At 41.4% G+C, this 23,044-nt stretch overlaps 1 protein-coding gene across 6 annotated transcripts in view; it reads right to left on the minus strand.

Annotated features, from left to right (window-relative positions):
- RGS6 (regulator of G protein signaling 6) overlaps positions 1 to 23,044 on the minus strand; it is a 250,971-nt gene that overhangs the window by 18,751 nt on the left and 209,176 nt on the right. For all 6 annotated transcript variants that reach the window (XM_034417693.3, XM_034417694.3, XM_034417695.3 and 3 more), the window contains exons 15-16: positions 15,477 to 15,663; positions 1,019 to 1,108 (exon numbers count right to left, since the gene is read on the minus strand). In XM_034417693.3, the coding sequence (XP_034273584.2) occupies positions 1,019 to 1,108; positions 15,477 to 15,663 (277 nt within the window). The remainder of the gene's footprint in view (positions 1 to 1,018; positions 1,109 to 15,476; positions 15,664 to 23,044) is intronic.

Consider the following 23,044-nt stretch of genomic DNA (forward strand, 5'->3'; position numbering starts at 1 on the left):
AGAGGAAAACAGAGAGCCAAATGGAAAAAGTAGAGGACTCAATCTTTAAATCTCTTTACAAAAGCCTATATATAAAATTGAATATGGGAAGTGGGAAATCATTTCAGGTGGGTATATATTATTTAAACCTAGCCACAGATGAAAATCAAAAACTATTATCAGCTCTCTGCCCTTTATTCTTAAATGCCTGGTTTAGGATTCTAGTCCATACAAGAAGCCCTTTGTTGTTTTATATAGTAAGGACAGAAAACAATAATGAGCACAGCACAGCATGCTGACATGAAAATAAAATAAGATGTGGCTGGATAGAGGAATAGTCAGAGTAGCATTTAGTATTTGTTTAAAATCAAAAATAATAGCAGAAGTCTATCTACAGAGAGTGCTGGTGGAAGGGAATGGCATTCACAGAAAATCAAAAGCTGATAGAAAATCAAGAGGAAGGCTTCAGGTAAGGCATCACAAGAACAACCGTGAGATTAAACAGAAGGGGATGCTGCCCTTCTTCCCAACGGTTGCTACGCTGTATGACAAGATTAAATGTTATTAAACTGGATGGTATTTGTGCCCTGCAAATACCTAGAATTGGCATTTTGCTACTTCATGTTAAAAGATGGTGGAAGAGCCATAGTTCAGTGATAGAGGGCACCCATGTCAATCCCAGACACCTTAAGTTAAAGGATGCTGGACAGCAAGATTAGGAAAACTATGGACATAGACATAGAGCAGACTTTCACAAGGCTTCATGACAAATCATGTCACCTAGCTTAGAGCTGCTTCTGCTTCAGATTCATCTCCCTATCAGAGGATGGCCACTGAACACTGAAGTGGTTTATTCAGATGCCAAACATGGAGCTTTAGGAAGAGGGAAAGACACGTTCTCAATCCTTAGAAGAAGGAAAGGGAACAAGCCTTGGCCCCTCACAAAGAACAGAACATTCATGTCCACACAGCAGCAAGCGGCAGCAGGCAGGAGTCAAGAAGGACTTGAAGAAGCAAGCATGTCCTTCCCGATAGATACCTTCTTCTTTGCCAGCAACAAGTCTTGGTAAGCATTGGAACGGAGGAAACGTGCATAGCTGTCACTCTTCATCAGCTTGTAAATATGTTCCTGTGGGAAAGGAAGAAATGACAGGGTGAGATTTGTTGTTGGACACTGTTCAACAATCTCCAGGCACCTAGGAGAAAAAAAAAGTGAAATATCAAAGCACAAGTGAACGGTTCCCCCCAAATTTCTAAAACATGGTGATAGATGTTCCACAATGGACTATCAGCCAGGTAAAAAGAAACCTTGGCATGGCTTTGTTCCAGGAAGGAAGGAATGATTATTTAGGTAATTGAAGGTTTTTAGGTAAGGCGTACAAGAAATAGGGAACTGGTTTTGACAGTGAAAATGAAATAATTTTTGCAAGTTATGGCTAAATGGCAAAAAAAACTAAAGCAAATAGGTGGATCTGTGTACTATGTTTGCTAAAGAGGGGGAAATGGAGCAAGAAATGTTAAGGCAGACAAATGCTGACAGAAAAATAAAGCGGAGTATGTGGTTCAGTACAGTATTGTATTACTGTGAATAAATATTTGTTGAAAGAAGTTAAAATGCCTGTCTATAAGAAAGTGGGTTTGTCCATTTTTGTTATCTGGAAATGAGATTGAATGAACTGGAATGCAGCATTTACGAAGACTATAACTGAAATGGATACTGGATGATTACGGTCTGAATGCAAAAGTTTGGGTCCAATATAAAAGAAATATGTTGAAGTGGTTTGGTTATATAAACAGAATTAATGAGAATGAATTGCAAAGCCATTCGAGATTAAATTAGCATTGGTCTACCATGCCACTATTCATAGTCCTAGAACAATACTCATAATATAGGCATCCTAATATTCTTAATACAATTTGCACAACTGTTTGACCAATTTCCTATGATATTACAAGGACCGGCCATCTGGTATTTTAATCTAGATTTATAGATTACAATTTACATGAGTTCCACTTAACATGATGAGAAGGTTGTGATCATGCTATAGCTGAAAAATTGCTCTATGCACATTATTACGTTGAATCTCATTCTAGCTTTGAATAGGCTCTAAGGCAAGTGATTTTGGATAGCACTTTTTGGTCTGAAAATTGACTCTGGTGGATATAGAATAGAATAGAATAGAATAGAATAGAATAGAATAGAATAGAATAGAATAGAATAGAATAGAATAGAATAGAATAGAATAACAGAGTTGGAAGGGACCTTGGAGGTCTTCTAGTCCAACCCCCTGCCCAGGCAGGAAACCCTACACCACTTCAGACAAATGGTTATCCAAAATCTTCTTAAAAATTTCCAGTGTTGGGGAATTCACAACTTCTGCAGGCAAGTTGTTCCACTTATTAATTGTTCTAACTGTCAGGAAATTTCTCCTTAGTTCTAAGTTGCTTCTCTCCTTGATTAGTTTCCACCTATTGCTTCTTGTTCTACCCTCAGGTGCTTTGGAGAATAGTTTGACTCCCTCTTCTTTGTGGCAACCCCTGAGATATTGGAACACTGCTATCATGTCTCCTCTAGTCTACATTGATGTGATAACAGCAATCTAACCATGTTGGATCTTTCCCAACCTTTTTATTTTTCCTACTGCTCTAATTTGACATGAACGTAGATGCATTAAGAGAAATTGAAAGGATGGTTAAATGCAGTTGTTCAAGAGGAGTCAGGACAGGCATCAGTTGTTGTAGACCTTTACAAGATGCTGTAGCCATACCAGCCATGGCAGATTTATTGATTGTCTAAAGAGCAATATATGGAGTAATCTTTAAATAACCTAATAAGTAGGTTGGCCTAAGACCGTGATGGCAAACCTATGGCACGGGTGCCACAGGTGGCACGTGGAGCCATATCTGTGGGCACATGAGCGTAGCCCTAGCTCAGCTCCAGTGTGCATGTGCGCACTGGCCAGCTGATTTTTGGGCCTTCCAAGCCCACTGGAAGTCAGGAAATGGGCCGTTTCCGGCCTCCGGAGGACCTCTGGGGGTGGGGTGGGGAAGGCTGTTTTCATCCTCCCCAGACTCCAAGAAAGCCTCTGGAGTCTGGGGAGGGCAAAAAATGGGTCTACCGGGCCTATTGGGCCCACCATTAACCTTTTTGCCGTCATGTGCCAAAAGCGGGGGTAGCACGGGGGGTCGTGTGGTTATGCACGGGGGTGCATAACCACATTGAATTATGGGTATGGGCACGCAATCCCCCCATGCTCCCCACACTTTTGGCACGCGATGGCAAAAAGGTTAGCTATCACTGGCCTAAGAGATAATAGGCAGGCAGTTGCCATGGAAGTTCTATGTAGTTAAGGCTGAAGCCCTTTTTAACCACAATCTTCCTAGTTCCAGTCAAAAGTTCTAATCAGTGTTCCAATCTGGCCCCAGCTTTGTTGTTTGGACAAGTTGTCTGACATGTCTCTCCTTGTTCATTAGTGTGCTAATGCATGTAGACCCATATGATGAATAGCTACATACACAGACCTATATATTAATTATGTGTACATCTGGGAATTGGTAAACAGCAACTCTCTTAAATAGATTTTAAAATGGATTTATTCTAAATTGCTTACCACTTTATTAAGCTTGGCATGTTAATGAAGAAAAGGCCTAGAAGGAAATCAACAAATAAACTTGGAGACAGTTTCAGAGTGCAAAGTTTCAGGGACACTTTTTTTAGACAAAATGTTGACTGAAGTATGGCAGTAATGGTTTTCACATGAATACAATTTTAGGAGGGTAGCTGCAATCTTCTTTGCAACCCACTGAGAAGGACATTCAGCTGTCCCTGGCTCAGCATTGCTCCTTTTACCGGACCTGATGGATCTTCCGTCTCCAATGGCTCCAATTTGAATGACGACTTCAGTAATAGCTTAGTCTCCCATATATTATGCACTCGGTCTGTAGCTAGAAATATATTATCTTGTGATAATTCACTATATTGGCCTATGGAGCTGGTTGTATCTGCTGATATGAGATATTTTACCATATCACATATCAGCATGTGGAGCTTGCAGTCCATATGAAGAAGAAGCAATTAGTGTTCGAAAACAGAGGGAAAAACAGATGAGGAGACATAAGCAAATGCTTTGGAAAAGGATTCCCTGTGAAACAGGTGAACATCAATTTAATGATTCTGCTTCCACAATTCATGAGAATAATTCTAACACAATCACAAAGTAATAGGCTATCATTTTATCATTTAAAGTGATAGTGTATATCTATCTATCTATCTATCTATCTATCTATCTATCTATCTATCTATCTATCTAACTAACTAACTAACTAACTAACTAACTAACTAACTAACTAACTATAACTATGGTAGTACTGAGCCATTGATCCTAGGGTTATACAGGGTTAAATTCTTATAGGGCTCTAGTCACAATATTTTTGTCAACTATTCAATACATAACCTTTTAAAAATATGTTTAATGACATATCATTTAATGTATACATTTATTACAAATTAAAAAAGTCCGAAAAACCCCTTACTTTTGATGGCCATTTTAACCAGCAAAATCACTAAGAGAAGACAGACATGACCATGAATAACTAAAAAGGCATTGCAAATATTGATTTTTGGGTTTCAAAGAAATTGTAGCGTGTAGGCAAATTTGCAAATATAGAACCCACAAATTATAAAGATTGTCTATATTTGGAGACCTAGATCAATCTGTCTATCTATCATCTTGAGATATTTCTATATCTCAAAACTGTCACACGTGTGCAATTCTTACTATGTTCAGCCAAGAGCCCATTGAGAACCACATCCAGGCTAGGCAGATGCCTCTGGAAAAATTCAGCTGAGCTTAATGCAACTCGTCTTCTTTTCACAGTTTCCTCCCAACATTTTCCCACTTAATTTCTGTGGGTCATTTATATATTTTTCTCCAACCCTTTTAAAAAGACACTGACAAACAAATACACATTAAAACACCTGCAGAAAATAACAGGTTGAATTCACACTAAAAGCATATGTTTTTATCCAATTAAAATATGTTTAAAACTAAAAAGCAGAATTTAAAATATAGCTATCAAATGCTGACAGATGTTTAACAAAATATTTATTACTTCAGGGGGAAAAAGCATTCCTTCCCTTTCTTCCTCTTTCAGCCTTTTGCTCTGTTCCTCAGACAATTAAGCCTTGAATATGAATGAAACAAAAGAGATTTTCTTTTCCTTCCTTTTTGCTTTACAATAGGCATATCACAGAGTGGAGTCCTTGGTGTTCTCAGAGCTTGATTGTTGGCAAGCTTGCAAGCAAACAACCTCGCTCTGTGAGCACCAAGAACTCCACAGTTCAACTCTGAGCTACAGACATTCTCTTCTGTTGAACATCACAGAGTCCTGAACTACATAAAGACACTCCTAAAGCAGTGGAAGTGTCTGATCCAGGGGTGTTGAAGTGGTGGCCTGCGGGCCAGATGCATCACTTGTAGGCCACACCCACCCCAGCTCCACCAATGGAAAAAACATTGCAAAACGTCACGTGACAGCAACGTGAAGCCATGGGTTTGACACCGGTGGACTCTGACAATGGTGGGTTGCCCCCGGTTCGGACCGGTTCTATAGAACCGGTAGTAAAACTGGCAGGAGGCTCCGCCCACTTATCCTGATGTCATCAGAAGCAATCTGGGCATGCAATCCCATTGTGAACTGGTAGTAAAGGTAAGTAGAACCCACCCCTGGACTCTATTCTATTCAAGCCTTCCAGTAAATCAGGCACTACCAAGTTATATCTTTTTCCAATCAAAATTGTAACCTCTCCTGCATCTTTCCCCCCCCCCCCAACCTGAAGCTTATGGGATGAAAACAAAATGTCTGGATTTCCTTTGTGCACTGAAGGTCCTATGTAGAAGGTCACAAGTCTAGGCAAGGCAACATCAGAAAGAAGGGCAATGAACTGGCAATGAACTGGCATGACAAAAATAATGTTAATGTGGATTTTAAAAATCTCTATCTGATTTATTGAGAATATGAAATAAGTACAAATAGAGGCTGTGCCTGAAGATACTTTTATTGACCTCAGCACAGAGAAGCATTTTTTAGAAGAGAGACAGCAGAGAGAAACTATATGAAGTTTTACAAATGCAATATGAATCAGAAATTAAAAACATAGCTTGGTTCTTATGGTTTTCATATGCACAGTTAAAAGAAATAAAGGTTCAGTATGGATAAAAGGACAGATGGAATTGAGAAAAAAAAACAATACACAGGTTGAAATGGAATTATGTACAAATGATGAGCATGTAATAGCAAAAATATATAAATTTAAGATTTAAAACAGAAGAAGAGGTTAAAGATTGCATGACAAAATGAGCTGCTAGTTTTGGATATAACATAGAGAGGAACATTTGGAGAGAATATGGGTAATTGGTGTTAAATTCATTTTGTGTCATTTAAGAGTAAATTTTCTATAGAACGATATACCATTAGTATGTGACACCAGGGAAATTATTTTAAAAAAGTATAAAAGTATTTCAAACCAGGCATGAAAATGTGAAAAGCACAAGGGAATTTTTTTGTCATGGATGGTGAACTAGTGAGAAAGCTAAGAAATTTTGGATTCAAATTCACATAATGATCAAAAGGACTTGAAGGATGAATATTGTTAAGCAATCAGAACTTTTTATTGGAACCTATGGTTAATAAATTAGAAAAGATTTATGGTAAATTGATACTATAAATTGTAACTGCAGAAAGATTATTATATGCACCACAATGGAAGAATAATGAAATTCTCATAGTAGAAGAATGGATTACTAAAATGTCCAAATTCGCTGAAATGGCAAAGCTGACCTGGTCAGGGAAAAAAAAATATTGGAAGCCTTAAATGGACTTTTGTTGAAAGAAGGATTTGAAGATTAAGAAAGATGAGGACTAAATGAAGGGGTGAAAGGACTTTTCAAATATTTAAGAAGAAGGAGGGACAATAACAACACAATTGTCTGTTAAAAAGAAGATCAGAAGTAATCTATATTTCTTAACATTGGTTTATTTTTCTTCTCTTGCACTTTCCGGAATTTTTTCCCCTTCCCTTTTTTGTTTGTTATTATATGGAAAAATTCAATAAATATATTTTTGAAAAGAAATGAGGGCAACACAGTTTTGCATAAAAATGGCTTGTGTTAAGTTACACAAATAGCTAAAAAAATATGACCTGATAGTTCTCAACTTAGCATCATAAAGGGGTCTGGAATTGAGTGAGATGTCATTCACTTCCAGCTCATCTGGCTACCGTTCTTAAGTAAATATGCAGATCATTAAGTAAAGTGGGGTGCATTGGGAGTGGGAGAGGTCAGATACAGGCAACAGGGCAATGGTGGGTTTCAAAATTTTTTACTACCGGTTCTGTGGGTGTGGCATGGCAGGAGAATCTGCAAAATCCCCATTTCCTCCCAATCAGCTGGGACTTGGGAGGCAGAGAATAGATGGGGGTGGGGCCAGTCAGAATTTTTACTACCGGTTCTCCAGAACTGGTCAGAACTGGCTGAAACCCACCTCTGCAACAGGGCCCCACTAGCATGTGAAAACCTGCCATGGGTCGGGAGAATTTGTGCTGCTCCATGGCTGACCCAGTGCATGGAAATTGCCACAGGCAATAGATCTGAGTGTCTCTCAATCCCACCATTCTTGGGGAGGCCTTCATTGATTACAGGGCCCAACAGTGAGCATAAATTGCTCCACTTATCCTCACATTTTTCTATAGTTGCTGACAGTCATGCCCAACCAATGCACGTCACGGCTTTCTACAGAGAGTAGATATCTTGCGCCATTCTGCTGTCATGTGCTTTTCCAAAGTGCACCCTAATTTCCAAACAGCTGCACTCCTTAGCTTTCCATGCTCCCTAGTCTAAAAAGGCTAGTGAACTTGATCATTCAGGAGACTAGAAAAAAATGCTATTCCTAGCCCACTGATGATTGTGCTCACTAGCTTTCTATGCTTGCCTCCTCGCACAATGATGTTTCATCAGTTGTAGAATCTATGCTATTTTTTCTTTCCATACCCAGTGGTGGGATTCAGCCAGTTCGCACCACTTCGGGAGAACCAGTTGCTAACTTTCTGAGCAGTTTGGGGAACTGGTTGTTGGAAGAAATCATTAGGGCAGAGAATCCCACCACTGTTCAGACTGTATGGTTAGCATCACAAAATGACTTCATTGGTAAGCAGTGCTGTTGGAGAGCAAAAGAAAGGTGATAATGCAACAATAAGAAAAGTGGTACGTTCAAGCTTACTTAAGATATAACTTCTGCATACAATACAAGCCACGTCTTTAGAAAAAAAAACACTCGGCAAAATTCTTGGAACAAAAGGAACACAGAGGTTTCCACCATCAATTTCACTAAGACCTAAATAGGGATAAGGGAGATAATTAAAAAACTGAGCCTATAATGACAAGGTAACTACTTCAAGTCAATGTCGGTGTAAGAAGAGGTCCATTCTCTTTCCTACAACACGCTACAACGATGACCCTGGCTAGGTTGCAGAAAGGCACTTAGTCAACAGTCCAGCATCTTGTAAATTCTAGACAAGGATTCTGGAAACAGTTGGATCTTTTAAAATAAAACAACATTATCTCTGCCTGCTGTATTGGGTAGTCAATGGAGCCTAGCAAGGCAACAATAAACGCATCCCTCATTTTTCTTTTGTGTGCAAGTATGGGCTTTCCTCCTCCTTTCCCCTGTTAGATAATAGATAGGCAAATTCTCATTCAACCTTAGATGATGGATGGGAAGGCACTAGCCTAACTGCTCCCAGGACAATTTCTACTTTTCCTTTCTTTTTCTTTTTCTTTTTCTTTTTGTTTTGTTATCTTTTTGTCTGTCCAGACAAGAACCTGAAACTTCTGGCAAGCCAGAAAGAATGAGCAGCTAATTTTAAACTGTCACAGAGAGTAAGGTTACTTATTAAATTGCTTATTTTATAATCAGCCTTAGTCTCATTATAGAGCTTACATGCTCATCAAAATATGCACAGAGAGACATAGATAGAGTCAATGATGTAAGGAATAAAGCAAAAGCCAAAAGTCATTATGAGAAGAAATACTTCAACATTACATATGGCTCTTTGACAGGGGCCATTTACAGATTGCCAAAGAGAGGGAGGGAGGGAGGGAGGGAGGGAGGGAGGGAGGGAGGGAGGGAGGGAGAGAGAGAGAGAGAGAGAGAGAGAGAGAGAGAGAGAGAGAGAGAGAGAGAGAGAGAGAGAGAGAGAGATCACCAAAAATTGGGATGGTGAGAAAAAACAAGATGCAGGAAACAGAGGGCAGTTTGAGTAAATATAGCCAGACTGAGAAATAATTTACACAGTTCACAAAAGGCCTCCCAACTATTTCATACCTCCGTTTGTATCTGATTTCTCATTTTAACCTTATCACTAGCCAAGTTTCTTATTCTGCCAATATATTCCTATGCCAAAAAAAAAAAAATGTACTTCATCACAAAGTTAAATGTGCAGTGGAAATATGGCAACTTTTTTTTTTGCAGCTCTTGTTCCTTTTTTCCTGCCATTTAAGAGAGGAGGTAGAAGGACAGGATGTGGCTTTATTCAAGCTGTTCGCAAGCATTCTATATTACAGCAATAACTTGTCAGCTTCTTCCAGAAACTGTCAGCACAATGCTATGCATTTGGTCACATCTTTCAGAAGTTTTAAGTAAAAAGAACACATACGAAATAAAATACCGTAGATGTGGTTTTGTATTCCTTGAAACCCAGGGCCAGCCCTCACTGTGGGTTTGGTTGCAGAGTTATTTTCAGAACAAGCCTGCATTTGAGCCTGACATATGTGTGCTTATCGAGGTGGGGGTTGGGGGAGGAGGGTGACTTACAAAGATTTGTGCCTGCTGCTTCAAGATGTGAAGTCGAGAGATTGTATGCCATAAAGCCACCGGGTGCTGCAGCTATCTTGGAGTGACTACGCAAATCAATGTGATGGATGGAGCATTTCTGCATGTTGGAGCATTCTTGTTTTATGGCCTACATCTAAAACTCACCTGGGCCTTTGGCAATCCATTCAGAAAGAAAACCCTGATTTGCTCTTTCAACAGTGCCCTTCGATGTAACACACCCAGTATTTGCTATAATTTGCCATCAAGACAACTAATTGTCAGCAAACACTCCTCGGCTCTCAAATCTGAACTGTAAGCAGAGGGGAAGAAGCTATTTAATATCTGTTGCCAAGAGTCCAGACTTCCAGAAGTCCCTAAAAAGGAGTGACTGCTGGCAAGCTGGTTAATAGTCTGCATCTGAAATGCTGTAACTCAGTCCTGGCTGGGAATTCTGGGAATTGAAGTCCACACATCTTAAAAGTTGTCAAGGTTGAAAAATCATGCTGTGCTGTAGCTATTCTTACACCCGAGACCTTTAGCCACTTTAATACCAGTTTTCTGGCAGAGACATTACATTGCCCTTGATTTCTATCAAAGCCCACCTTCCCTTATGCCTCCTTATTTTGTCCTGACCCAGTTATACCGCTCAATCTTAACACGTTCCTCTTAGCCACTGGGGAAACATGGGATCTACTATTATATGGAATGAAACAGCAACTTTGAACAGAAGTCTAAGATAGGCAGCAAAAGAGGAGGGGGAAGGAGGCAATCCTGTTGCTCCACTGCCCAGAGCTGCTGCTGAGTGGCGCTGAGGGCACATGGTTCTTCATTGTGTCTCACTGCTCTTGCTGGCACTGCTAACTTTTTCTCAGTCAATTTGATAGGGTGACCAGGAAATTGACAAGCTGGAGACTGAATGACTGTATTATTAGCAAGTGGGAAGGGGCATAGGGCAGGGGTGAAATTCAGCAGGTTCTGACAGGTTCTGGAGAACCGGAAGTGGAAATTTTGAGCAGTTCGGAGAACCGGTAAGGGAAATTCTGAGTAGTTTGGGGAACCGGCAAATACCACCTCTGGCTGCCCCCAGAGTGGGGCGGGAATGGAGATTTTCCAATATCCTTCCCCTAGGAGTGGGGAGGGAATGGGAATTTTGCAGTATCCTTCCCCTGCCATGCCCACCAAGCCATGCCCACAGAACCGGTAGTAAAAAAAATTGGATTTCACCACTGGCATATAGGAGGAACTGGCAGGTCCTTCTACTGCCTCAAGTTGTAGATCCCCTGCAGGTTAGGCAACTCGGTGTCCCCATTCAGGTTTTAGAAGCAGTACACCTTCCAACAATCTTGTCACTTGCTAAGATGGTAGGACTGACAGGGACTGTCCTTGTGAGGGTCCCATCAGAAGCCAGTTTGGAGGAGGAGAAGAAGGAGCTGGAACTGACACCATACGAGTGGGATGGCATGTCACCCCAGGAAAGTCTGGAGAGCCCAGGGCTGGAGGATAACACCGTCCCAGGGCCAACTGGCATTGGGAGCAGAGGTCAACCAAACAGGGAGCCATTTGTCCCAATGAAAGCAGGGGAGGATCAGTTGCCAACCATCAGCAGCAATGAAAGGCTACAGATCCCCTCTGAAGAGGAACAACTGGCCGTCCTACCTGATCTGTGGGTGTGGAGTGTGGAGCAGAAGAAAGGATAGAGGAGGTCTGTGAGGCTGCTCGTAAGGAAGCAGTCCCAGCCCTCCTCACAATGAACATCTGGCTTAGGGTGATTTAGCCATATGCTGGGGGAAGGTGAATTGCTGGGAACAAGTTTGCTTTGGTGCACACTTCCCTGGCTCTCATGGACTTCTGACCATGTTTTGACTTTGTGGACTTTGAACCTTGTTTGTGAACTTTGGACTTTCTCCTCGTCTTATGGATCGGCTCTGATTTGTGGGACTGGGTTGCATTGACTGTAGGTGGTTGCCTTGGAGGAAAATTGAGGTGAAATTTTACTGGTACTGTCGGAGAGCCACCTATTCAGTAGCTGGGCAATAAACAGACTTTGTTGATACCTACACTTGCCAATGGGTCAGAAGAACTCTTCAAAATTTATCAGGTATCAGGTTGCCTATCCTAGGCTTGCTCCTTCATACACTTTTGGCACCCATATAGCAGAAATTGTGGCTCTGCATCACATCTATGTATGCACCTGAGAAGTCGATTCCCTAGTTCAGTTTCTGAAAAATATAGGATAGTTCCAGTAACTGTGGCCCTAACATCATATGATACTAAATACATATCAGAATTTATAATACTAGCATTTTTGAAGGAAACTGCAGGATGAAACAGTTCCTTGCAGGAAAACTCAAAGGTAGTAGCAGGGAAGATACCGCCTGGAACCTTCTCCAGGCACTGCCTATCCATCTTTCTCCAACAATTCAGAGCTGTGGTGGCATAGTGGTCAGAATGCAATATTGTAGGCTAACTCTGCCCACTGCCAATAGTTTGATCCTGACTGGCTCAAGGTTGACTCAGCCTTCCATCCTTCCAAGTTGATAAAATGAGGACCCAGACTGTTGGAGACAATATGCTGACTCTGTAAACTGCTTAAAGTGGGCTGTAAAGTACTATGAACCAGTATATAAGGCTAAGTTCTATTGCTATTTCTGGAGGAGGAGTTAACCAGGGAAGAATGCAGCGGCAGCAGTTGCAAATATTTCTTCTCAAGTGCATTCTCTCTGGGCACTGCGGTGAATCTGGCCGCAGATGTTGCCAAGAGAGTGTGCGAGCAACTGTGTCCATTCATTTGTTCTGTTGAACTGGATGACGTAGCCTTTTCATTCTCCCACTCACTCATCTGAGATCTCCCTCCAGCTACCATAGTAATGGTGATTCTATCCAATTAATCTAATAGCCTCCACCATGCCATCCAGAAAAAAAAGGGGGTAAGTGAGAGAGGCAGCAATTGCTCCACCACATTTTCATGATTACTCAGCCTTTCTCTTCTCCTGGCAGCCAAAACTGAGCAAGTGATTGCAAAGAGTCTCTGTAATTGCTCACCTGCCTACTCCAATTGCTACCTGCTTGCTTCAATCGCTGATTTCCTCACTTTGACCAATGCAGCAGGAAAGATTGGTGGGCATCCAGCAGGAAAAAGAGGGGGAGCCAAAGGAAGTGGTGGCTTAAGTAGAGGCCCACCTTGAAAAAAATCATCCACGAACAATGAAACATTTTTTATGTATCTAGTTGGAAAACGTTGGCTTACTCTCTGTAGAGTCTTGGATAATCTTATCTTCCTTAGCTTATCTATACTTTCTTTTAGTAATGTTGCCCACTTTATACCGCAGGAATGTGGGCATGCACGTGTACATGCCTGCACATGTAAACTCAGATCACAATTTGAGTCAGAGGATGTTAGGTTTTACCCGTGATATCTGTTCTCATTGTAAATGTTCATATTCAGGAAATACAACATTTGGTAGTTTCAGCTAAGCTCCAAATTGTTCTCTGCTGTTTTGAAGTACAGGACACAGAATAATCTGTTTAAGTTACAGAAAGGCAGTGTCTACCTGAAAATGTGAAAAACTTCCTAACAATACAATCAGTACATCAAAGGAACCAATGACTGCTAAACAAGTATGTCAAAGATGTTTAATTTGGACTCCTGAATTTAGCTGGGGAGCGGACTTGATGGCCCTCTAAGACTTTGCAACTCTCTCTCTCTCTCTCTCAAATATAAGGTGTAGAGAAGGCTTTCAATGGGGTGCAAGCCCATAAAAGCCTTTTATGTTCATAATAACCTTGTAGATTCTCTAAGGCAGGGGTCCCCACCCTATGGACTGCGGCCCACTACCGGCAGAGGTAGGATTCAGCCAGTTCAAACCGGTTCGGGCAAACCAATTGTTAAAATTCGGTGCAGTTTGGTGAACCACCTAATCCCACCACTGGCTGGCCCCGCCCCAATTCTTACAGCCACTCCTTTTCTTGCCTCATCTGCTTTGGCTGCTTGCTTGCCTTCCTCATTTTTTGGGCCGTTTTTCCCCCACAGGCCCCACCTCGCCTTGCCCACCTCTGCTAACAGCTCCGGGCTGGGCAGCGGATTGGCTTTCCTGGCTGGATGTACCCCTCAATCCCCGCCTGCCCTTCCCTTTCTGCCGCAGCTGGTGGCAGAGAGGAAGATGAGTCAGGTTGATCTGCTGCTGCTTGGCCCCCTACCCCAGCCTGCATCTTGCCCCCGCCCGGACTCACCTGCCACAGCTGCGAGCAGAGGGGTTGGCCAGGGGCTGCAAGATTGCGCCGCCTGGATCGTCCCTCTCCCACCCTCCCGCCTGGTCAAATTGTGTGAGCGCCTGGCCTCCCAGCCGCCCCCCACCCTCTGGAATGGCAGCGGCAGAGAACACAGGATCGTCTGGAAGCTAGGAGGGAAAGGGAGAAGGGGGCGGTTGCTAGCAGAGAGGGGAGAGTGCGAGGTTGTTGCTTCTGGGATGAGGGGAGCCAGGGAACGTCTGGGTCTGGTTCACCCAACCTCTCTTCCTCTTGCAGCTGTGTGTCCTCCAACCAGCATGGATGGCAATTACAGCCTCAACATGTGTTGCCAGGGCTTCTGCTGGTACGCCGAGGACATTGGCTTCATTAAGGTGAGGAGGAGGGTGGCTGTGTAGGCCCCAGCCTTTTGGTTGCCCACTGCCGATACCCCCTTCGTGGCCCAGAGTTCCCTGGCAACGCCCATGACATCTTCTGGCTCTAATGGTCATGTGCAGGCTAGGGAAGTAAATCTGAAAATGTGTGTAATCTTCTAATGTACAGAAGTTATAATTAAATGTATGGCAGAAAGTGGATGCTGGGTGTGTGAGGTTGAATGTGTATAGTTTTAGAAGAGCTCTCTCTGTGTGTATATAGATACACATACAGTATATATAGTACCTAATGTATCTTTTTGTGTGCCTATACACACTCTATACTATGTAATGTGTATGTACACATATGGCATATATACATAGGATTAAATAGTGTATTTTGGATGTTTAGTAGTAGTAAATACAAATAGAGAGGGAAATTGTATCTTGTTGAGGCCTTTGAAGTGAGTGGCTGGGAGGTGGGGTGGGTGTGATGAGTGATGTCAAGTTGGCCACGCCCACCCAGTCACATGACCACCTGGCCATGCTCACCCGGCCAGTCATTAGGGCAGAGAAGCGGTTTTTAAATTATTTGAATCCCACCACTGACTATTGGCCCATGGCCTATTCGCAACAGGGCCATGTGAGTGGTGGGCCAGCGCATGCAGACCCATTTGCATGAGTGGTGAGCGCTTGCAGCCTCACAAAACTGTGTGCATACATTCTTCTCGCACAAAATCATCTCCTCTTCCTCTCCTCCCCACCCCCGGGCCGCCAACCCAGAAAGATTGAGGAATGCTACTCTAAGTAACTATAGGTGATAGTAGCAAACATTATCATCTCTTTTTTAAAAAATCAATTTATAAATTTCCTTATTCAATTCCTGCTTCTGCTCCTGATTGAGACTGAAGCATCTCCACTTTACACATTAATAAGTTATGCATTTTCCAGGGACACTTTTGCAGTTTAGAAGCTGCATTTCCCTCTTTTGTTCTAGTGCACTATTAGAAATCACATCCAAGTCCGAACCTGTGCATCTTCATATGTGTACCTCCCTGGGTCTTTGACGTTTTGGCTTGTTATTTCATAGCTGTGAGAGTCCAGGTTGATGGCACTCTGGGCCCCGGGAGCGAGGAACTCTTGCCAGATCTCTTCTACTCTGTTCGCTACATCTTGCAGTGGTTGTTTTTTGAGATCCTGGACAGCCAACCAAAACCTGCATTGAGGCAACAAAGAAAGAAAATGTACCCCAGAAAAGTGAGTCAGCTGCACCAGCAAGAATCAGGTTAATTTTAGCCCAATCTTTTTACAGCCAATATTCAACTGATATCCAAATGTCTATGGAGATTCTCAGTCATCCAGTTCATGGTTGTCTCCAAGGTGCTTTTTCAAATGGCAACTGGACTTTCTGCAAGGAGTGAAAATCCTTCCATTCCCCACACCATCCAGTCAGAGCTGAAGAAGATTCTTGGATAAGAAGCCGAAATATCTTCAAAGAAAAAACAGAAAAGTCTAGTTGCCTTTTGAAAAAGCACCTTTGGGACAACTGATATCCAAATAACCATTGCCAGACCCATTAGCATGTTGTAATTTCTGAGTGACTCTGAAAGAAAAATCACATTTTAGAGCCTCTCCATCGTTTTTAGAATCATGTACAGAGACCCTATGAAATTAGAAACAGAAAATAAAGCTATTTTGCAGACAATATACTTTTGATATACTTACTAAGAACAAACTGAAATATAGTCTCCCCACCTCCTCCTTCCAGCAAGCATCTTGTGTCAAATCCCAGAGTAATCAATGAAGAGAAGGAATTCTTTCAGGCATAAAAAGTTCAAATTCAGCCTAATATTTTTAACATTGCTTATGTTGAAGATCACTTGGGTTTAATCCTATGCTATTCTACTTAAGCAAAGGAAGTTTGAAAGGGGAAAAAAAACCTCTTCACCAGAGCAATATCATAGCCAGGGGATTCTGATTGATTGATTGATTGATTGATTATCTGCCATCAAGTTGTCAAGTCTCAGTGACCATATAGATTTTTATCCTGATGATCTGTCTCTAAACTGATATTGAAGGCATGTGATGCCAGTCTGCTAGAAGCTGATTTTTGCAGATATCTTACATAATTGGTGTTTTTCGCTGTTTGTTGAATGCATTACTCAGAAAAGTTTTACATTAGATATGACTTTTTTTTGTTCCCGAGGAAGTATTTTAAAGGGAGCATGCACAAAGCCATATTGACACCTAGTGGACGTTCACCGCAACTGGTTCTTTTGCCCCATTCATGGCAACTTGTATTTTCTCCTTCTGAACTGGCATTATCTACTTGGATGAGTAGGAGTTAGGCTCAATATCCTTGGCATCCAAGCATGAGTACATCCACCTAATCTTTTTGTCTCTTTCTTCTATCTTGCCATTTCTTCGTGGGTCTGTCTAGTTATTTATGAATTCTTATTACGCCTTTCCTGCCAACTAGATACAAACGTGCTCTATGATAAAACAGAGGATATATTCACACAGCAAGTCAGTCAAACATCCAGCCAATGCATTTGCTGCAATGGAAAGCTTGGTTAGTTTCAAGTTTGGTTAGTTTTTTTTTGGGGGGGGGGCAAAAAGGGTGGGAGAGGTCAGCATTTTGTGAAGATATCCCATTTGGTTAGTTTTGTATAAAAGTAACCACATTGTGTGTCATACAAACCCAGTCAGAGGCATTCTTCTTCTCCGGTAATATTACATTACTAACCAGAGCATACAAAACATTTGCTAGACCAATTCTTGAATATAGCTCATCTGTCTGGAACACGCACTGCATATCGGACATTAATACAATTGAGAGACTCCAGAGATATTTCACAAGAAGAGTCCTCCACTCCTCTGCTCATAACAAAATACCCTATGCCCCCAGACTTGAAATTCTGGGTTTAGAAAATTTAGAACTAAGCTGCCTTTGGTATGACCTAAGCATAGCTCATAAAATCATCTGCTACAATGTCCTACCTGTCAATGACTACTTCAGCTTCAACCACAACAATACACTAGCACACAATAGATACAAACTTAATAGATACAAACGAACCACTCCATTGCAGAAAATATGACTTCAGTAACAGAGTGGTCAATGCCTGGAATGCACTACCAGACTCTGTGGTCTCATCCCAATCCCCCCAAAACTTTAACCTAAAACTGTCTACTGTTGACCTCACCCCATTCCTAAGAGGTCTGTAAGGGGCATGCATAAGAGCATCAGAGTGCCTACCATCCCTGTCCTAATGTTCCCTTTAATTGTACTCATTTTATGTATTCACTTCATGCTTATATTTATATATATTATCTAATATGTACTTGACAAAATAAATAAATAAAAATTACAAGAATATGGTAAATATGGCTATCAGATCTGAGATTGATCACTCGCACATAACAACCATATATACACTATCCATGTATATATGGGGTATCTGCAGGATCATCTCCTGCCTTCCTCCCATCGTCCAGTGCGCTCACACAGAGCGGGCCTCCTCAGGGTGCCATCAGCCAGACAATGTCGGCTGGCGGCCTCCAGGGGGAGAGCGTTCTCTGTGGGAGTGCCGACCCTCTGGAATGGGTTGCCCACCGGCCTCAGGACAGCCCCAGACCTCCTCTCCTTCCGCTGCAAATTGAAGACGTGGCTTTTTCACCAAATGGGCTGAATCCGCAGGGGTGACTTCAAATAATTTTAATAATTTTTAATTGATTTTAATTTAATTTTAAACTGATTTTAAATTGTTTATGTAATTCTTTATTTTGTTTTGTAAGCCGCCCTGAGTCCTACGGGAGAAGGGCGACATATAAATAACATAAATAAATAAATATTAAACCAGCAATTGAACCTGGGAAATCTTGGGAGATTTCTACTTTGTATGCTTCTCAGGGGCAATGCTTATCCAAAAGTCTTGTCACTTCATTTCATCAGGTGATCCTTTCTTTATTCCTCCAGTAAAACATTAAAGATTTCTCGCTCCCCCATTTAACTATGCACTTCATTTATTGTTGTTAACAATGAGAAAAAAATGTTTCCCAGTCAGTGATCTAGCTTGGCCTGAGTTTTCTTCACTAGAAAAACATGAAGTGTCTATATGCTACCACTTCCTGTTCTTAACAATCTCTCAAACCAGCATTAAAACTATTGGTCGAAAGTTCAGGCGGGGCTGCTACCATAGCCTTTTAAAAACAGACCATAGTTTTAACTGTCCAGTTCTCTCCCTTCTCCTTCATGTCCATGGCAACCAGGAAGCAAGAGCCCGCAGAATGGGCTACTCAAGTTAAGAAACATGTCAGGAGCCTGAGTGGCATAGGAGGCTAACGCCTCGTACTAAGGCAGCATTTAACATCCAGCTGCCTGCAATTACTGCGAGTTCAATTCTCATCAGGCTCAAGGTTGACTCAGCCTTCCATCCTTTCTAAGGTGGGTAAAATGAGGACCCGGTTTGTGGGGGCAATAAGATGACTTTGTATAAAATATACAAAAGTATGAAGGCTATTGCTTAGCGCATTGTAAGCCGCCCTGAGTCTCCGGAGAATGGCGGCATATAAAAATAAATAAATAAAATAAATAAATAATGGTGGTGGTCAATGATGAGGCATCTCATTTTAGAGATCCAGTTATTTTATATTGTTTATTTTGTATATTGTACAAAAACTTGAAACCAGCGGACAACCCATCCAGTGGTGGGATTAATTTTTTTTACTGCCGGTTCTGTGGGTGTGGCTTGGTGGGCGTGACATGGCATGGCTTGGTGGGCGTGGCAGGGGAAGGATACTGTAAAATCTCCATTCCCATCCCACTCCAGGGGAAGGTTACTACAAAATCCCCATTTCCTCCTGATTAGCTGGGACTCGGAAGGCAGAGAATAGATGGGGAAGGGGCAGTCAGAGGTGATATTTACCGGTTCTCCGAACTACTTAAAATTTCCACTACCGGTTCTCCAGAACTGATCAGAACCTGCTGAATCCCACCTCTGAACCCATCCCCTAACCAGCTTAAATATACTTTTGCAGGAATCTCTCCATAGACTGCAACATAGGAATGTGATTGGCAAATATTTGTAAAAAAAAAAACCTGGAAGGTTCTGGAACAAACTACTGTATGTAAGAGCTTTTCTTGGCAGCATACAGAGAATGAAATACAGAGAACATGGGCACAGCCTGGCATGGTATCAGATAAAGTGTTTAGTGTAGCCTGCCTTAACTGGGTTTTTTTCGTCCCCAGGCAGCCATTCTGACTAGGAATTCTGGGAACTGTAGTTAAATACAACTGAGGGCACCAAGTTAAGGAAAGGAGTCTTAGTACCCAGAACAAAGTTGTGCTGTTATTACAATGGCTAAAATATCAACCTGAGTTAGCCAGGAGAAAACCACGAAGCCATCTCAGGGACATATGTGATATAACATAAACCAGAGACAACAAAGTCTGCTGGACTGGAGGATCACAGGAACCAAAACAAAATAGATCCATTTGTGCTTCAAAACTTAATAAGGAGAATATAAATGCCATTTCAAGTGTTCCATGGAGAAAATATGAGTGTTAAATGACAATATTTGTAGTTTACTCGCTGTTTGTTGTTCATTGTCATGCTGCCTGTCTCTGACAGTGATTTTCACAGTAGGAGATGTGGCGCATATCTGCCATCTGTTTTAATATATATGAAGCCACTGATTGGCCTCTGTGGTGCATTTCCTTCATATGCACCACCCAAATGGAATGGCTGAGAAAAGCACTGCTTTCTGAGAACACTCCTCAACAGGTCTGAAAGTGTGAAAAATGTTTTTTTTAAAAAAAACAAACAAACAAACTCAGAAATAATCCCGACTAGCACCTTCACAAGAATACTAAGAAACTTTATACACCTAGAAGTGCCCTCGTTTTAATTCTTGTTTGGGGCCAGGGGTACCAAAGAAGGGGAAGAAAAAGAACAAAGCATTTGTGAAATCCTCTTCAAATGAACAGAAGGAGCTGCATTTTCTGCTGTGCTAATCACTCCCTTGAATGATTTCTACCCTTTTGAAAGCAATATCTAAATATTTAGAATGGAGGACTTGTTTCCATTTCTGCCTTCCCAAGTGAACAGATTCACCAAGGTTCAAATTCTATGCCTTCTACCAGTGGTGAAATCCAATTTTTTTTACTACCAGTTCTGTGGGCGTGGCTTGGTGGGCGTGGCAGGAGAAGAATATTGCAAAATCTCCATTCCCACCCCACTCCAGGGGAAGGATATTGCAAAATCTCCATTCCCACCCCACTCCAGGAGAAGAATATTGCAAAATCTACATTCCCACCCCACTCTGGGGCCAGCCAGAGGTGGTATTTGCCGGTTCTCTGAACTACTAAAAATTTCTGCTACCGGTTCTCCGAACTGCTCATAATTTCCGCTACCGGTTCTCAAGAACCTGTCAGAACCTGCTGGATTTCACCCCTGTCTTCTACCTTCACAGAATGGGCTGGCCTCAGCCCAAAGTAAGCTTGTTTAAAATTTCCATTGTTTTCCATGGGTGAATTATGGCTGAATTTATGGAACACAGAAATGCTTATTAGCCATCTTAGTTTCACATTGACTTCACAGACTACCAAGCAGTACTTATTCCTTATGTGTTGTGTGCATATGTGTGCACATACATGTATGCATACACATAACTGAAACTCTCTTTCTTTCTTTCTCTCTTTCTCTCTCTCTCTCTCTCTCTCTCTCTCTCTCTCACACACACACACACACACACACACACACACACACACACACACAGATACACTATATTGAGGAACATAAACTATTTTACCAACAATGCTGTCTTTGCAAATAATGGGCAACCTAACAAACTGCACTTTCTGTGACCTGGCTGGGCTATATATCATAAAATTCCAGTGAAATGTATTTATTTATTACACTTGATTGGTGACGCTCTGAACAGCTGACATATGGCTCCCAGATGGCCTTTTGCAGCCAAACTAGGCCTTCTTACAATTCACTGGGAATAGACCACTTCTGCATATGTATTTTCTGATGTCACAAATGAAATACTGTACTTCTTGGAATATTTAAGTTGTGGATACTATTAACACAGGAAGCAGAGAAGTAATCTTTTTTAAAAAGATGCTTTATTACATGCTTGGAGGCAAAAAAAAATCTTTTTAGTTTGTGAAAAAAATTGCAAAGAAATGAAGGTGCCATTTGAAGCATGAACTAACTATCAGTGAGAAGGGAAAATTATGTACAGAAAGTTATTAGGATTCTAAGCTACTGACTGTATTTCTTTGAAGCTGCTAAACATGAGGTAAGACTTCATGTTGCAGTAAGCCTTGTGTTTTTTTTAATGATGATGTGTCAACCAAGCTACGGTTGGCTGACTTTGCATATAGTACAAAGCCAAAACAATATGAAATTCAGCAATAAAGCTTAGCAAAATGTGCAAATTCAACCATTTCATCCTATTTGAGTTTGTCCCTAACTAGGTGCCCTCCTAGGTGGGCTTCAATCTATAATCCTTAGCCAACCTACAGGGCACCACACCACTTGGCCTGGAGCTGCAGAATAGCCTTAAGGCCAGTCATGCTCAGTATTCAAATGCCAAGGGATTCTGAGGGCCTCGGGATGTTTTTCATTAGGAATTTTAAAAAGCAACATTTCCCCATCCCATTTGTGAATGCTTGCAGGTAATTCTGCAAACACCATCCTTGGTTTTTGTCTGGCATTAAGTCTTTGGGATATGATGTTTCTCATTCAGTATCCTGCAGTTTTCACTGCTATTTGGCAGACATAAGTCCCCATGGAGCATGTGCACCCTCTAGTGGCAAAGAATCCAAAGACTTTGGAATGTTTCACCAACTCTTCGATCCTTCCACCTGCCCACCAATGAATTTACAAGTCGAAGATTATCAAACACCCAAATAAGTGTATATTCCACATTGTCTATTAAGTAAGATTTTAGACTGCAGGAGCCTGATAGCAACGTTTGTCTGATTTATTTATTCTTGGATAAATCTTTCTTCTTCTGTGTCGTCCCATTCATTTGGAATACATTACCCATCACCCAATGACTGTGGATGATATATTCCAACAAATCTGGAGGACAATCTATTGAGGGAGGCCAATCTGCATAATATCTGGTTATGCCGCTTGCTTAAAACTGTATTCATGGAGAGAGATAATTTTTTAGGAAACTACATATTTTATTGAGCTTAAATGGATTCCAGAGGATGGTAGAGGACAGGAAGGCCTGGAGGAACGTTGTCCCTAGGGTCGCAATGGTCAGACACAACTTCGCAACTAACAACAACAACATATTTTATCTATTTGAATATTCCATATTATTTTCTGAATGTCTTAATGGTTTTGGGGTAAACCTTTGTTTTAAACAAAATGGCTGTTTTATGCGGAGTTCTCCATGATGGATTTATTTTACCTGCAACCCATAACCTGTATCATTATTAATAATTTCCTTTTTGAAAGTATTGTTATTGCTAGAATTTACAGAAAAAGATAGCAAAACAACAACAAAAACAACTCGAAAGCAAAAAAAACATAAAAGAAATAAGAACATATTATGACACAGATAAAAAGTAG

The sequence above is a fragment of the Pantherophis guttatus genome, chromosome 1 (assembly GCF_059756535.1).
Source record: "Pantherophis guttatus breed Tessera chromosome 1, ASM5975653v1, whole genome shotgun sequence".
Taxonomy (NCBI): domain Eukaryota; kingdom Metazoa; phylum Chordata; class Lepidosauria; order Squamata; family Colubridae; genus Pantherophis; species Pantherophis guttatus.